Raw genomic sequence first — 14966 nt, forward strand, 5'->3', positions numbered from 1 at the left:
ATTAAAGAGGCTAAGAAGCTTGAATGATCGTATTTACTCTCGATCTGGACAACCCTTGGGACTAAATTTGACAAATTCTGAACAAATTATACTCAAATTTTTAACAATTTGATTTGATCAGCTTGATTATTTGAAGCAATTGTTGACACGTTTTATCTGTTTAGGTAAGCAATGAGACAAGTATTGAGCATTCAGATTACAAGGCGCAGCTTGGACAGATTAGAAATATATATCATCAGGTGACTTATTGGATGCTTTAAGAGCGCATAGTTTTGTTAGATGTCTAGATTGGTTAAGTGATTTAATACATATTTTTTGTACCTGCGGGGTCTGGGTGAAACCTCTATCTGAGTAACAAAGAGGAGATTTTCCTTTTTAAAATATATTTCCGAATACAAAATCAGAGATTTGGCGTAATTGTATCTAATAATAATAATAACAAATCTATCTTTATATAATATATATTGTAAATTAAGTTTTTTTTCTTCTCTGTTTGCTCATGTGTTTGTATCTTAAAATTTCAAGGGCTGAGCAAATCGGTCTCTTTTATGTAAAACCGCAGATGACATAAAATATCAATAGGCAATTTTGGTTCTTAAATGGTTCTATTCAAGTTGCCATTTATGCTTAGTTTATTATGCAATAAAATTTCCCCCATGCATGTTGGATTTTCTAAAAGAAACAAAATTGAAAATTTTTCCTTTGCTTTATTTTTTTCACACTTTATGTTTTAAAATTTTTAAAAGGTTTTGATGAAAGATAATTACAAACTTGTACAATATTATTTTAATAGTAATACAGTATTTTAATTTTTCCACTTTGGTTGGTTTAGCCGTTAATTGTATACATTAGAAGACCAGAAAAGCCTAAGAAATATATGTTGTTACAAATTGTTAATACTTTATAGTAACTGGAGAAGTTTAATGTAAACATCACAAGACTAGACAAGCCTAAAAAATATATGTTGATACAAGACATTAATAATTGATAGGAACTGGAGAAGTTTAATGGATACATCACAAGACTAGACAAGCCTAAAAAATATATGTTGACAAATTAATAATAATTGATAGGAACTGGAGAAGTTTAATGGATACTATACAAGACTAGATAAGCCTTAGTTATATATGTTGATATATAACATTAATAATTGATAGGAATTGGAGAAGTTTAATGGATGCAATACAAGACTAGACAAGCCTTAGTTATATATGTTGATACATAAAATTAATAATTTTATAGGAACTGGAGAAGTTTAATGGATACATAACAAAACCAGACAAGCCTAATAAATACATGTTGACAAATTTATAATAATTGTTAGGAACTGGAGTAGTTTAATGGATACAATTCAAGACTAGACAAGCCTAATAAATATATGTTGATACAAGACATTAATAATTTATAGGAACTGGAGAAGTATGATGTTTCCTGTCAGGAGTTCACTACTCATGTTATGAATCTTCTCAGGGATAAATACTCAAAATTGTATTGCTTAGACGATTGATGGATTGATTTATTTATTTAATACTTAGTTTATGTATTGGTTAGATAATTGATCAATTGGAAAACTAATTTTTGTATTGCACCGTTGATTGATACATTGATTCATAATTGATTATCTGTTTGTAGGTATTCCGATTTTTAATTAATTGATTGATTGATTGATTGAATAATAACGTTGAGTGTTTAATTTGATCCAGAGAACAATCAAGGACCAGACCTATCACACCAAAGGTATGCTAGAATATTGTTATGAGTTTTGACTGTCTTAGCTCTGAAAATAAAGTTTAATAAAATTTCTTTAATCTAAACGAAAACATGAGAATTTTATATGTTGGGTCGGATTTAATAAATAGCTTTATTGTGTGGACATTGGACACTTTTTAAGGGAGTGTGCGTTAAAAATAAAAATTTATTTTTACTTTACTAATCCTTCCACCCTGCTCCGGAATATTGAGACGAATTATTTTTTGGATTTTTACGCGTATTTTCTCTTTAAGAGAGGAAGGTGAACACTCCCTTTTATACAAGTTTTTTCACGTTCAGGAGATAGAGAGAATGGTGAACACTGAACCCTCCCTTTAATATAAGTTTGTTCACATTCAGGAGATAGAGAGAAAGGTGAACACTGAACCCTCCCTTTAATACAAGTTTGTTCACGTTCAGGAGATAGAGAGAATGGTGAACACTGAACCCTCCCTTTAATAAAAGATTGTTCAGGAGATAGAGAGAATGGTGAACACTGAACCCTCCCTTTAATACAAGATTGTTCAGGAGATAGAGAGAATGGCGAACACTGAACCCTCCCTTTAATCTAAGTTTGTTCACGTTCAGGAGATTGAGAGAATGGTGAACACTGAACACTCCTTTTAATACAAGATTGTTTAGGAGATAGAGAGAATTGTGAACACTGAACCCTCCCTTTAATACAATTTTGTTCACGTTCAGGAGATAGAGAGAATGGTGAACACTGAGCCCTCCCTTTAATACAATTTTGTTCACTTTCAGGAGATAGAGAGAATGGTGAACACTGAACACTGAACACTCCTTTAATACAAGATTGTTTAGGAGATAGAGAGAATGGTGAACACTGAACACTCCTTTGATACAAGATTGTTTAGGAGATAGAGAGGATGGTGAACATTATCCAGAGGAAGTTCCAATCCATCCAGGTTCAACTAAAGCAGTCAACCTGCGAGGCAATCATGATTCTGCGCTCTAGGTTGGACATTTGTCTTATACATAGTGTCCCAATAAAGATGGGAATTGAGAGACGACTTAAATATCGTCGTTGATTTCCGATAATTGATGAATGCTACGAAGTGCATCAAAAAGAGATTAAAGTCCCAATAAAGATGGGAATTGAGAGACGACTTAAATATCGTCGTTGATTTCCGATAATTGATGAATGCTACGAAGTGCATCAAAAAGAGATTAAAAGTCTTATGAGCTTTCCAAAATGTGGTCTACCTTCTTTGTATCTTTAAAATTGACGGAGACATTAAACATTTGAACAATTTGTTGATTTTAATAAACTGGAACCACCAGGAAAAATTTCCTAATATCTCCGTCAATTTTGAAGGTAAAAAATGGTAGACCACATTTTGTAAATCCCTAGACTAGTTGTTTTTGGTGTTAAATGTTTGAACTGTGATTTAAAAAAATTATGAATAAGAGATAATCTAGCATGGAAAAAAGACGATACAGAAGTCATCATTTAGTTCCCATGTTTATTGGGGCGCTCTGTGGCCTGTACCTTATGCGCTATTTTAAATGACTGTTCCGTTTTAACATTCTAACATTGATTCTCTGAAAACTAACTTCTGAAATTTCTGAAACAAAATATAGATTTTTGCTCAAAGTTAGACATTATTATGCATTGGAGAGCGTTTGGGACTGTTCAATTACTACAATTTGAGCTCTTTTTTTTCTCCCGAAATCAAATCATGGGAAGTCCATTTACACATTTATTATTTTTAAAATTTTCTCATATAATCCGCCAGGGGTCCTGAAAATAACCATTACAAATATCGATGTCAAATGAAGCGTCTTGGAAAATTAAGTTGCGTTTGATACATTTAATAATATTTAAATTTTTTTAGATTCCTTGATCAGCGACGTAAGCGCCGAAACTTCACGAAGAAATCAACTGAAGTTTTGAACGAATATTTTTACTCTCACCTCGCTAATCCCTATCCTAGTGAGGAGGCTAAGGTTAAATCAATTCAGTAATATTTAGAGTGGGTTTATATTTTCCTGAAAATGACCTCACCTAGCACCATCCCCCTTCAAAGAGATTATATTAATAAAATTACAAATAAAAAAACTTCAAATGATTTTTAAAAAGGAAATCAATAATGGCACAAACAAGAATACTTTTTATGAAATATTTGGTTTTGCACGAAACATTTTTTAACAAACTCATGATTTAGGAAGAGTTAGCTAGAAAATGTGGGATATCTATTTCACAGGTGCAGATAATTTATTTTTCTATCGTCACAGATATGATTAATAATTAACTTTTTTAGGGAATAATTAATTTATTGATTGAGGGATTGAGTGATAGAGTGATTGGATTGAATGTTAGATTGGATTTTTAATTTGATTTTGGATTGGATTGGATTTTAGAGTGGATTTTGAATTGGATTGAATTTTAAAAATAAGTTGAAAAATGGTTAAAATGTTTGTTAATTCCTGTTCTATTAGATCAGTAACTGGTTTGGGAACAAAAGAATTCGCTACAAGAAGAACATTGTCAAGGTAATTATTTTATAGTTATTTTCACATCAGATGATAAGATAGAGTTTTTTTACCAACCCTCTGATAAATGCACTCAAGAAGGATATAGAGTATTGCTGGGATGATGGGGATTGGGGAAGCCCCCTCCACGCATCTTCGAAAATTACGTGCTTTTTCTGTAATTCTTCAAAATATATACCCCTGAAATATATGTTTGTTTAGGCCCAGGAGGAGGCCAACATGTACGCCGCTAAGGCCGCCGCCGCCTCCCTAACTCCTGGAGGCTCACCAGGTAATACATATCATGAAAAATCGAGAATGGATTTACAGCTTAACACCCTTATAAGGCCGGAAAAGTCTTATGTGCAGTAAGAATGCGTTTGATTATTTAAGAGCTGACTCTAAATAATTGCTTATATTTTTATTCTCACTAAATTATACTTTTCCTAAATCAATATATTTAAGTGTAATTAGTATGGATATTCATGAAAATGTTTTGATCATTTATAAGCTGACTAGATTTCTTTGAAATAGCAGGTTTAGGAAATTAAATACTATTATAAGAATGAATATTTGGACACACAATGAACATTTTATATCAATACTTTTAATATTCCTATATTTAAACAACCAAAAATTAACTACACACCATTTATATTTGTTATAATATGTATGTATATTGTATATCTTTGTGTGTGAATAAACCGTTATTTGTAAAAAATAAGTAGAGAGAGAACAGCATAATTTTTAATGTTTAAAACATTTCATACAACGCAAAAACTAAAATCAAGCTGTAATCACAATATGATCATCTTACCGTTTAAAATGGAGGGGTTTTTATAAATATGATGACTATTTACTAAACTGAAAAATATATAAAAAACACAAGTTGAAGATTATTTAACTTTACTGTAAACATGAACAAGTGAAAGTCAGAGAACCAAAAGGTGCATAGGTTCAATAGGGGATGTTAATTGTTAACCCTTAGTATTGAAATGCAAAATAAATTGGCTTTATCTCAATTCTCGATTTTTGTTAATGATATGGGGGCAATTCGACACTATGTGACACAAAAATCAAGGTTTTACCTTAAAACCACAAACTACTTCTACCTGATGCAATGCTCTGATCAACATAAATTTTTTTAAATTATGTTCATATTGGGCCAAATCACCCATATAACTTATGCACCCAAAAAAAATTTGTATCCCTCTTCGCTTGTTACTCTAATGAACCTTGAACAAAATAAAAATTGTTTCTATTTTCCAGGTCCCATGATGTCCCCGCACTCTCAGTGGGGTGGAAGCCAGTATTCCGGGGATTATTAGTTCAGCGGGGGAGTGGATTTCTGTGTAAAGGAATTTTTAACATTTTGATGTTTTAATTGTTTAACCATGGTTTCTTAAATTGATGCGTCTCAAAATCGGGGGGGGGGGGGGGGGGGGGGGGGCATGAATAGTTAGTATAATTTTGATTTTTTTTTATTAAGATAAATATTGAAATAATTTCGATTAAATGTTTTTGTTATTAGCAAAAACTTGAGTTAGCTATTTTACTAAATCCTTAATTGTTTGTGTGAATGAAAATGATTTTGAAGTTTTGCAGTACATGTAGTTGAGTAATAGTATTTAATATTGTAATGTGTAATTGTATTTTTCATAGTATTATTGTAAGAACTGTCCGCTTTAACTTCATTATTGTGTTTGGATTGTAATTTCGTATCTTTTCCTGCCAAGTGAACTTTGTCGGTACTTACGCCCATAGTCCTCCTTTGGTGTAGTTTAAATTTCCGACGCTAGGGTTTAAGACCAGCTAGGTGAACTTGGTTACATGTACATTGTACAGTACATTGTTCTTATCAGTGCTCACAGTACACAATCTTGTACACAAGTCTTCAAAATGTCCGATTGAGAGAGTGTTGAAATACATTAATAATTTTATGCATTTTTCAGGGACAATGTTTCATTTCACCACAGACTATATCATGCCGAACGGTATACGACCTTTAAAAGGTCATCTTTAAATAAAAACGAAAATATTTAATTTATAACTAAATAAATAAATAAAACGATTGTCTTTAATTCTTTACCAAAGATCATCGGCCTAACAAAAAGAATTTACCGTTTAATACTCCAAAACTTCCAATAACACATTTGTTCTAATTGCTATGGTTTATCCTTTTTAATTTTTACTGAACTTACCCAAAATGAAAAGACTTACCAATTTGGTTCAACCGCGCTTAGTTGCTATTTCGAGAAATATTTTGTTTATACCAGAGGCATTTTCTCGTCTTTTTATAGATTTGAGAGAAAAATTACTTTTTAAAAAATAATAATATTTTAGTTGCAACTCCGGAACTTCATTTAGTCAATCTTCCATCCTTTGTCCCTTCTTGTTTTCCCTCCATTATTCCCTCCAACCTTCCCGCCGTTCCTGCCTCCAACTTTCCCTCCAGCTCGGCCTCCATTTCAACCAGTTCTACTAGTCCTCAGATGACTTCTACAGCCTCCAGTTCTGCTTCTGATGCTCCTCTTGATAACAGTAAGATAAAAGGATTTTTTATCAACAAAAACCTGCTGATTGGAGACCCCTATTGATTACAATTTTAATTATCTGAATTAAAAAAACAAACATTTAATGAAATTTTTGGGTGAAAAGTTTCAAAAGACGTGTCAAACTTGCCAGTTGATGTCTATTACCCCTAATGCTGCAGAATCATTTAAATTCGGTGATGGTGATGGACCAAACCTCTGAAGAGTAAAAAAAGTAGATGTTAGTTTCACAATCCACATTTATTGAAAATATATTTCGGTCCGGGTTGACCCTCTTCAGTTCTAACGATTTAATAACCATCAAAATCGATATTAAAAAATGTTTACTACCAAAACAAAATAAACAAGCAAGTAAGAAAATGGGCCATCAAAGGGACAAAAGGGAAACGAACTACGAACTCAGCTCATGATAAGGAAAAAAACTTATTTGCAAATATTCACTTTTTAAAGAATGGTTAAGAAAATTTGATGTTCTTTCGGTCATGAAGATTAAAAACCATTCACATGTAACCAACCCTGGTTAGGCGGGTCCAAACTGCATTGTAAATTGTTATTGCTTATTTTTAATATCTCATGCTTTGTAGTTGAATAAAAATATGTAATGAAATGTATGTATATTGTAATGTATAGGGATACCTTGTGGTGGGGGTCGATCTAATTAACAAACTTTTACGTAAATGGGCTTGTCTGAGGATTTAAAGAATTGGGCATAAACAGTAAACAATATCTTTTTTTAAAAGAATAAATTTTTATGTATAACAAATATCACTTTCGTAGATGGAGATGAGAGAAAAATATTTATCGGAGGTTTGAGCTGGGAGACCAAGGAGCCTCAGATTCAAGAATACTTCGCACAGTACGATAATTTACATTATTTTCATAAAATACCGATAACATCGCAAGCGCTTTTACAGAATATTTGCATTATTTTTTTATTCCAAATATAAATTTTTCTTTTCTTATTCTTTATTTCTTTTCTTTAATTTTTGATTTTTATAAATTAAGAAAAAGTTTATAGGATTACACACTTTTCAAGCTGGAAAATAACAATCTTTCACATTATTTATCAGATAAAGCTTTAAAGAGTACCGTTGTGAATCGGGCATTGGCCCTCTTTGAATGGAGGGTTCACTTGAACTTGCATCACCAGTTTCTTTTAGTAATAATAGCTTCGTTAACCCGACAAATTATGAAACCAATATTTAGGTTAAAAACAACATTGGCACATATAGGCATAATATTTTTTTAAATTTTTTTAATGATCTTATAAATTTTCAGATTTGGTGAGATAGAGTCTGTGAACCTGAAGGTAGATCCTGTAACAGGTCGGAGTAGATGCTTTGCTTTCCTCGTCTTTAAACATTCAACCTCAATCGAAAAGGAATTAAATACACAATTTTGAATTTATTTTAATACTAGACTGTTCGGGCACTTCGCACCCCGTTTCTTAAATTTTCAATATTTCACAATTTTTTCCTTTTAAATTGGTGCTTTTAAAAAAATGTACGTCAACATTTTTTCCAGCCAAAAGTTTTCAGTTTTGACGTTCGAACCTTCCTTGGGGTCATGCGAGTTAACTCAAAAAAAAATTTAGGAGTATTCCTTAACAGAGTGATAATAAGTAAATATAAGAATAAACTTGCTACTTTGTAATTTTTTCTCCGGAGCAACTGAATGATTTCCCCCCTGGCCCCTCTATATTTCTTGATCTTAAACACCCATGTGGGCGTCATTGTTTTAATGTTATTTGTGACCTCCACTCCTCCTGGCGTCCTCCTATGAATGATATCTTTGGTTAAGACTATATTTATACAATTTCAAAATGAATTGCGGCATTGATTGACTGACATTAGTCTTCATCAGCTTGCCCTGTAAATGTAAACAACTTTTTTTAGCTGTTCATCTCTTTAGATATTTGTATTTGAGAATATCTAGGTTATTGACGGTAGAGAACATGCCCTCAGTAGTAAGAAAATAGACGTAAAAAAAGCCAAGGTGATAATTTGGAAATTTTACATTTTCATTATTTACTACTAAAATTTCCACGTAAACTCGTTATTTATTTTTCTATGATAGCGCTTCAAATCCGACTTCGTTATCTCTAGCATTAGCATAAGTATAAAATTAACTTTAATAAACACCTTGTTTGTTGCAGGGGGATGGGGTGGGTTTGGATGTTCTTTAAAGAATACATTTAGATAAATCTAGCTGTAACCCAGGTTTATTATAGTTATTTCCATCGTTTACCCGCGCTAGGTCTGAAATTCTTATTTTTGCTGAAATTCCCAGTGCAGCCCGTGGATGAAAAAGCATATTAGCTAACATATTCTTATATAAATATTAACGAAGAGTTTTATTATATAGAAGACTAGCTTGGAAAACCAGCTTTGCCGGAAAACTAAACTTTTTATATACAAGTCAATCAACTTTACTTATGAATTGTTAAACGAGTTTAAGTTCTCCAATCAAAACTGTAGACAAATCATGTAATGTGTTCATTAGTTCTAAACGGACAACTAAACAAACAGAAACCCAAAAAGAGATTAATACTGTATTCATATAGATAATGTTTAGGCTAAGCCTGGTAAGATATTTGTCGGTGGTTTGCCACCTGATTTAGAAGAGGAAACTATCAGGACATTTTTTACACAGTTCGGTCCGGTCACAGAGTGTGAGATGCCGTTCGATAAGGTAACAGTTTGGATTTTAGACAATTTTGACAAAAATGTTTTCACGCATTTCATGATCCTGTAGCAGCAATAATTCAATTCTAAATGAGAGTTAAGAATGCTCAAGAATTATGAGGAAAAACCGGTAATCCAGGAACCAGTCCGTCTTCATCTTTCAACTCGTGCAGATCTATCCTGGATAATAATATTTGTTGATTAAATAAATATCAAATAAACTATATCCTAGATTTGTTATTACTCTCTAAAATGCCTCAATAAAAGGTAGTAAATAAACTTATATGTTCCAAAGATAGTAACTAGTAAGTAACATTTTTACATGAAAGAAAATAAAACCACCGTCGTATTTTAATAGTTAGAAATTGGAAAATTAACAGCTGCATTTCTATTTAAAAGAAAGATCACAATTCCGCCTATGTTGACTAATACTTCTATAAAGTGTTTTTGTTAAAGGATTAATTCTTTTTCCCCTCACATATACCTATCACAAAAAAAAAATTTTTAAATGTCTGAAAGACTAGATCACAATTTAGGACTGCATGCAAAAAATCAGAGAGAAATCTCTATAAACAAAGTCAAAAGGCCTGGCCCCCCTCCCCCATGTGGACATTCCTCTGTGAAATTAAGAGAAAAAAATTATTTAGAAAAAAAATTTTATTGTTGTTTTTAAGAAAGTATTACTGATTAGGGAATAAATATCGGCCACGATCTCTAAAAATTTTCTGCCCTCTGGATGTCACATTTTTCAATTCTGATGAAATTATGACACAAGGTTTTCTAATTCCAAGGACACATTTCTTATCTTCAATTTGAAAAGTATTGGGAGAGGGGATGTTAAATCTGATCTTTGCAGAAAACCTTAGAATTGTAGATATCTAGATCAATGGTTGATCTTTTCTTTTTAGTAATCTGCAGATAAATTTAATCTTACATAAATATCCAGGAAAGTGTAAAATGTAATCAATCAGAGTGCTAATTTTAGAAACTGAACAGCCAATCTGAAGCCGAGAAATTTTGGAATTTTGCAAGCAATTATTGAGAAAATTCTTATTGGTCGGAATCCAGCAGGGATATCTAGAAGAGGGGATTAAGCAGAAAATTAAAAGTGGCCACAGTGGATACAGAGATTTAGATATCGATATCCAATATCCATCCAATATAAAAGTTTTCAGCTCTAAAGTCAAAGTCAAAGTGTGAAACGGTATCCATCGATATTCGATATCCATTTTTTCAAATTTGAAATTTGACTGAGAGATAAATGCTTAATCCATTCATGTTAGTTATCACCACGGAATATACAAGAGGAATTAAATTAATTCGCACAAATAGTGATGGGGGGAGGGGGGTTTATGGTTGATTTGGTCTTGATTAACCTTCCTTTGTATTTCTATCAGTTAAAAGAAAAAACAAGGTTTCTGCATTTTGTTGTGGTTTAAGCTTGGTTTACAGTGATGACTGCTATTCACGGATCTTTGCAGATGTGGTTTGAAGTTTACCAAATGCAGAATAGATGAACTTAACAAGAAAGTCTGAATGTACTTTTTACACCATAAATTTCAACATTTTGTCTCGACCTATATTCCATTTATTATTTTCTAGCGATTTTAGTTTTTTAACCGATGTATTTGCACTTTTTTCTTTTTAGAAAAGCATTTTTAATCTTTTTTAAATCTTCAATTTATGAAAACAACAAAATGTATAATAACTGTAATTTAAATTACATAAAAGGGAAGTTATGTAATTTTTAGTTTAAATCATTTTATTATTTTAATCTCCATTTAAATAAGTCTAGAATATATCATTGTTAGTATAATAATGATAATAATAATCACTGTCAAATCACTCAAATGTCGATTTATCAATCCGAGATTTCATACTTGAGCTCCCTTCCGTTTAAGTTCCAATGAATTAAACCATCGACCCTTCTGTACACTCAGATACCTAATGGTCGGTACCATTACTATGTTGAATTTTGAAATAAAATGTCTTTGTTAATCCTATGTATAAATATAAAATGGTTCGTTGACATCCTGAGAAGCATTTTTTGTCCAATCTCTTTGTAAGTTCGTATATTTATTATCATAGATAAAAGACGACATTTCTTATATTATATTCTAGACAATTCGAAGATGACAAATATTCCACAGTTTGCTTATCACCACTGTATTATATATAGACATGTGTTATTTTAAAGGTTAGGCTTTATTTATTGTTTAGGAAAAGAACCAGAGGAAAAACTTCTGTTTTGTTACATTTGAACGTGAAGAAGTAATGAAGGTCGTCTTGAAAACACCAAAACAGAAAATAGGTAGTATTTTAACTAAACCTATTCAAGGGCGAATACAGGGGGGAAGGGGGGTAGTGCCCCCACCTAGACCTGTAAACCCCTAGAACTCAGAGCTATCACACTTTTCAAATCTGAGACTGAAGAGTTAAGAGTATGAAAATAAATTTATTTGCTGTTTTTTTCTGCCAATTTGTTTAAAGAAGAGATAAAGTAGTACTTGTAAGGTAATTGGACTGTATTGTTATTTAAAAGTATCCAAGAAGCGAAATATTTTGAATTTACCCTTCAAATTTTGCCCCCATCCCCCCCCCCTAGATTTATTTCTGTATACGCCCTTGAACCTATATACACCATTTTTTTTAGCTAAGTAGTAAGTAATAAGTATATAGTATGACTCACCCTGTATTATTCTTAAATCATCTATCTAACTCCTGGTCTTTGGTTTAAAGAATATACTTCTAGGAGAGGTAGAGGTTGACGTAAAACGAGCCACTCCCCGTCCCAAAGGATCCGGTTACGGCAGTGCCGATTATTACGGCGGAATGGATCAATACTACGGTTACGGTGATTTCCAGAGTTGGTACGGAGGCGGTAAGGCAACCAAGGATAAATCCGCTAAAATCACTCCTTACTAGATACAACTCCAATTATTATGAGTCAACTGATCTAGGATATTAGGTCTAATCTAATAAGAGAGTTCACAATATGAAGTAGATCGGTGCCCATAAGAGAAATTAACAGTCCTGTATTTTAACCTCCTAACATTATAATTCAGATAAATCGGCGTCCACCTTTGTTTGTAAAATGGTTAATTACGAATCCAAGGGGACCGTTTATAACTCTACTTCTTAATCTGAATAATTGTTCGTTAAGAATTAGCTAAATATGAAATTTATAATATGTTAAAAAATTTACAATATTATCAGAAATTTACAGGATATTAAGAAATTTACAATATTTTATGAAATTTACAATGTACTAAGAAAATTACAGTATATAAAACTTACATCAAAATAAAAAAAATTACCAGAACTATATTATATCCCAAAATTTTTAAGAAATTAAGAAATTTACTTATTAGTTTATAAAGAAATTAAAAATATGTAAATAAATTTGAAATATTCAGCAAGAAGGTTAAAAAATACTATACTCTGAAAAAAAAATCGTTTAATTCTTCAAAGAAATTCAGTTTAATTGTCATAGAGGCATTATTTTGTTAAAGTAGCTCATTTGTCAAAAAAAAAATTTAAGGGACAGTCCATGTAAACTTGTTAAGTGACCCTTTGATTAAAATATGTCATTAATAGTTCGCAATGATACCCTTAATTATATATCGATGGCGGTCATGATGAACAAATCTTTTAAGGTTGAGGTTAAAGGTACCTGTGTGTTTCCAAGGTTGAGTTTAAAGGTACCTGTGTGTATCCAAGGTTGAGGTTAAAGGTACCTTTGTGTTTCCAAGGTTGAGGTTAAAGGTACCTTTGTGTATCCAAGGTTGAGTTTAAAGGTACCTTTGTGTATCCAAGGTTGAGGTTAAAGGTACCTTTGTGTTTCCAAGGTTGAGGTTAAAGGTACCTTTGTGTTTCCAAGGTTGAGGTTAAAGGTACCTTTGTGTTTCCAAGGTTAAAGGTACCTTTGTGTTTCCAAGGTTGAGGTTAAAGGTACCTTTGTGAATTGTTGATGTTACTCAGGAAATGAATGGTCACCTTTAATTACGATGACAGTCCCTTTAAATTGTTTTCCTATTTTGTGATCCTCGTGCTGTGACAAAATTTGTGATTTAAAATTCATAAATTGTAAAAAAAAATATTTTTTAATCGTTTATTTTTCTGTTTTATTTTTGGATTCGATAATTTTTTCAGTTCAAGTTTTGTCACAATAATTTCTTTTTTCCTGAAGTGGAGAACCCATCTACAACTAAAATCACACGAAAAACTAAATTTATAAATCATAAAACATCTTAAAAGAAATGGTAACTAATTTTTGAAAAGTAAATTTTGTCGGTTGGTACATTCAGACCAGACAGTTGTAAAGATTCACTTTAAAATACTCGGCTAATTCAATTTTAATAAAATTTCATTTAAGATTGTAAAATTAAAGAAAGTTCCAAATCATATCATGTTTACGTGTTTGTGCACTGATGCAGGGTGTTCCATTAAACATGGGATTTTATAGACGACTTAATGGTCTGAATAGTAGAATAAAGCTAAGCTTGTATACGTGAGCTTTCCTGTATATCTTAATGGTTATGTGAATTCCGGAAAAAAAAATATAAACACGTACACAGAAGATGACATTCCTCATATCTCATGACTAGGTGTATTCGGTTTCAATTGTTACAACGGCAATACTTCAATTTTTGGTTGAACGCGATAAATGTTGCTTTTGCTAAAGTTGGCATTTATTTCATTTGTTTGTTGGGACACCCTGTGTTGTTTTCGGTATTTATCCTGTTATATGAGAGATTTAAGATTCTACTTTTAACAATTTGATAAAATGACACACAGCGTAATAACATACACAAGAAAGTGCTTGAAATATTTATTCACGTAAAATGCAGATATTATTATATTTATCATTTGTGTAAAAATATTTTATTTTTGGATAAATATTGTTTTTTTGAAAAAGTAGAATTTCAAATACTACTCTGTTTATATATCTTATTGTAGTTTAAATTGTCAGATTGTTGTCAAAACATTTTACTGGGTACAATGTGCCCTGTACTTAGTCCTTAGTCTCAAAGTACCCAGTACATATTGCCAAGAAAAACTAAAATCATAAAAAACGTGTGCGAAATAAAACTTGAATTTTAATTTGACCCAATCTTCATCCTGCCCCCTTTGCCAATTCGCACAAGTTAGAATATTTGTTGTTGACTCATATATTATAGAAGTTTACGTTGGATTTAAAATCCCTAGACTTCACAAATTTTAAATTATAAGAACAAAATTATATATTTGAATCAAAATCTATTTAAGTAAAAACATCATTATTTATAAAAATGAATATATGTTAATCTTTTCAAAATAAAATTTTCTCTAATCTTAGATTTGTTTTATATTTTCCTAGATTTATTCTATTTTTTTGTTTTTTTTCCTAAATTAAGATTTTAAACGCTGATTTTTTTAAAATAGACCTGTCATGCCTGCAAAGAACTCGTCCCTGCAGCGAACTCTGGTTATGCACGCGGCAAGGCGC

The 14966-nt window shown here is 31.6% G+C and overlaps 3 protein-coding genes and 1 long non-coding RNA gene across 6 annotated transcripts in view; 3 read left to right on the forward strand and 1 right to left on the reverse strand.

Annotated features, from left to right (window-relative positions):
- The window catches only part of LOC111709486 (homeobox protein extradenticle), a 10354-nt gene extending 4698 nt beyond the window's left edge, over nucleotides 1-5656 (forward strand). Inside the window, exons 6-14 of the mRNA XM_023483155.1 lie at nucleotides 165-239; nucleotides 1409-1470; nucleotides 1704-1737; nucleotides 2625-2725; nucleotides 3606-3717; nucleotides 3936-3974; nucleotides 4210-4263; nucleotides 4465-4534; nucleotides 5512-5656. Coding sequence (XP_023338923.1) covers nucleotides 165-239; nucleotides 1409-1470; nucleotides 1704-1737; nucleotides 2625-2725; nucleotides 3606-3717; nucleotides 3936-3974; nucleotides 4210-4263; nucleotides 4465-4534; nucleotides 5512-5570 — 606 coding nt within the window. The 3' untranslated portion in view covers nucleotides 5571-5656. The remainder of the gene's footprint in view (nucleotides 1-164; nucleotides 240-1408; nucleotides 1471-1703; nucleotides 1738-2624; nucleotides 2726-3605; nucleotides 3718-3935; nucleotides 3975-4209; nucleotides 4264-4464; nucleotides 4535-5511) is intronic.
- LOC111709485 (uncharacterized) overlaps nucleotides 1-9220 on the reverse strand; it is a 24927-nt gene extending 15707 nt beyond the window's left edge. The window contains exon 1 of the mRNA XM_023483154.1: nucleotides 9210-9220. The gene's annotated coding sequence lies outside the window, so the exon portion shown is untranslated. The remainder of the gene's footprint in view (nucleotides 1-9209) is intronic.
- On the forward strand, nucleotides 5694-12725 carry LOC111709487 (RNA-binding protein squid). 2 transcript variants are annotated; one of them, XM_023483157.1, is made up of 8 exons: nucleotides 5694-6254; nucleotides 6586-6783; nucleotides 7572-7650; nucleotides 8073-8175; nucleotides 8730-8789; nucleotides 9369-9485; nucleotides 11699-11789; nucleotides 12231-12725. In XM_023483157.1, exons 1-8 carry the CDS (start codon nucleotides 6182-6184, stop codon nucleotides 12401-12403), a joined length of 894 nt encoding a protein of 297 aa, XP_023338925.1. In that variant the 5' UTR covers nucleotides 5694-6181; the 3' UTR covers nucleotides 12404-12725. The 2 variants fall into 2 exon arrangements, with proteins under 2 accessions (XP_023338925.1, XP_023338926.1); XM_023483158.1 differs by having other exon boundaries at nucleotides 5694-6236.
- Nucleotides 12726-12907: 182 nt separating this feature from the next.
- On the forward strand, nucleotides 12908-14581 carry LOC111709488 (uncharacterized). 2 transcript variants are annotated; one of them, XR_002766873.1, is made up of 3 exons: nucleotides 12908-13332; nucleotides 13391-13526; nucleotides 13668-14581. It is a non-coding gene; the product is annotated as an uncharacterized LOC111709488 (long non-coding RNA). The 2 variants fall into 2 exon arrangements; XR_002766872.1 differs by having other exon boundaries at nucleotides 13391-14581.
- Nucleotides 14582-14966: the final 385 nt, after the last annotated feature.

The sequence above is a fragment of the Eurytemora carolleeae genome, unplaced genomic scaffold (assembly GCF_000591075.1).
Source record: "Eurytemora carolleeae unplaced genomic scaffold, Eaff_2.0 scaffold698, whole genome shotgun sequence".
In the NCBI taxonomy this organism is placed as follows: domain Eukaryota; kingdom Metazoa; phylum Arthropoda; class Copepoda; order Calanoida; family Temoridae; genus Eurytemora; species Eurytemora carolleeae.

Coding starts and splice junctions, on each gene's coding strand:
- LOC111709487 (XM_023483157.1), top strand. CDS start 6,182: ATGCATTTTTCAGGGACAATGTTTCATTTCACCACAGACTATATCATG. Junction 7,651..8,072: donor ATTCAAGAATACTTCGCACA/GTACGATAATTT, acceptor ATAAATTTTCAG/ATTTGGTGAGATAGAGTCTG. Junction 9,486..11,698: donor GTGAGATGCCGTTCGATAAG/GTAACAGTTTGG, acceptor TTTATTGTTTAG/GAAAAGAACCAGAGGAAAAA.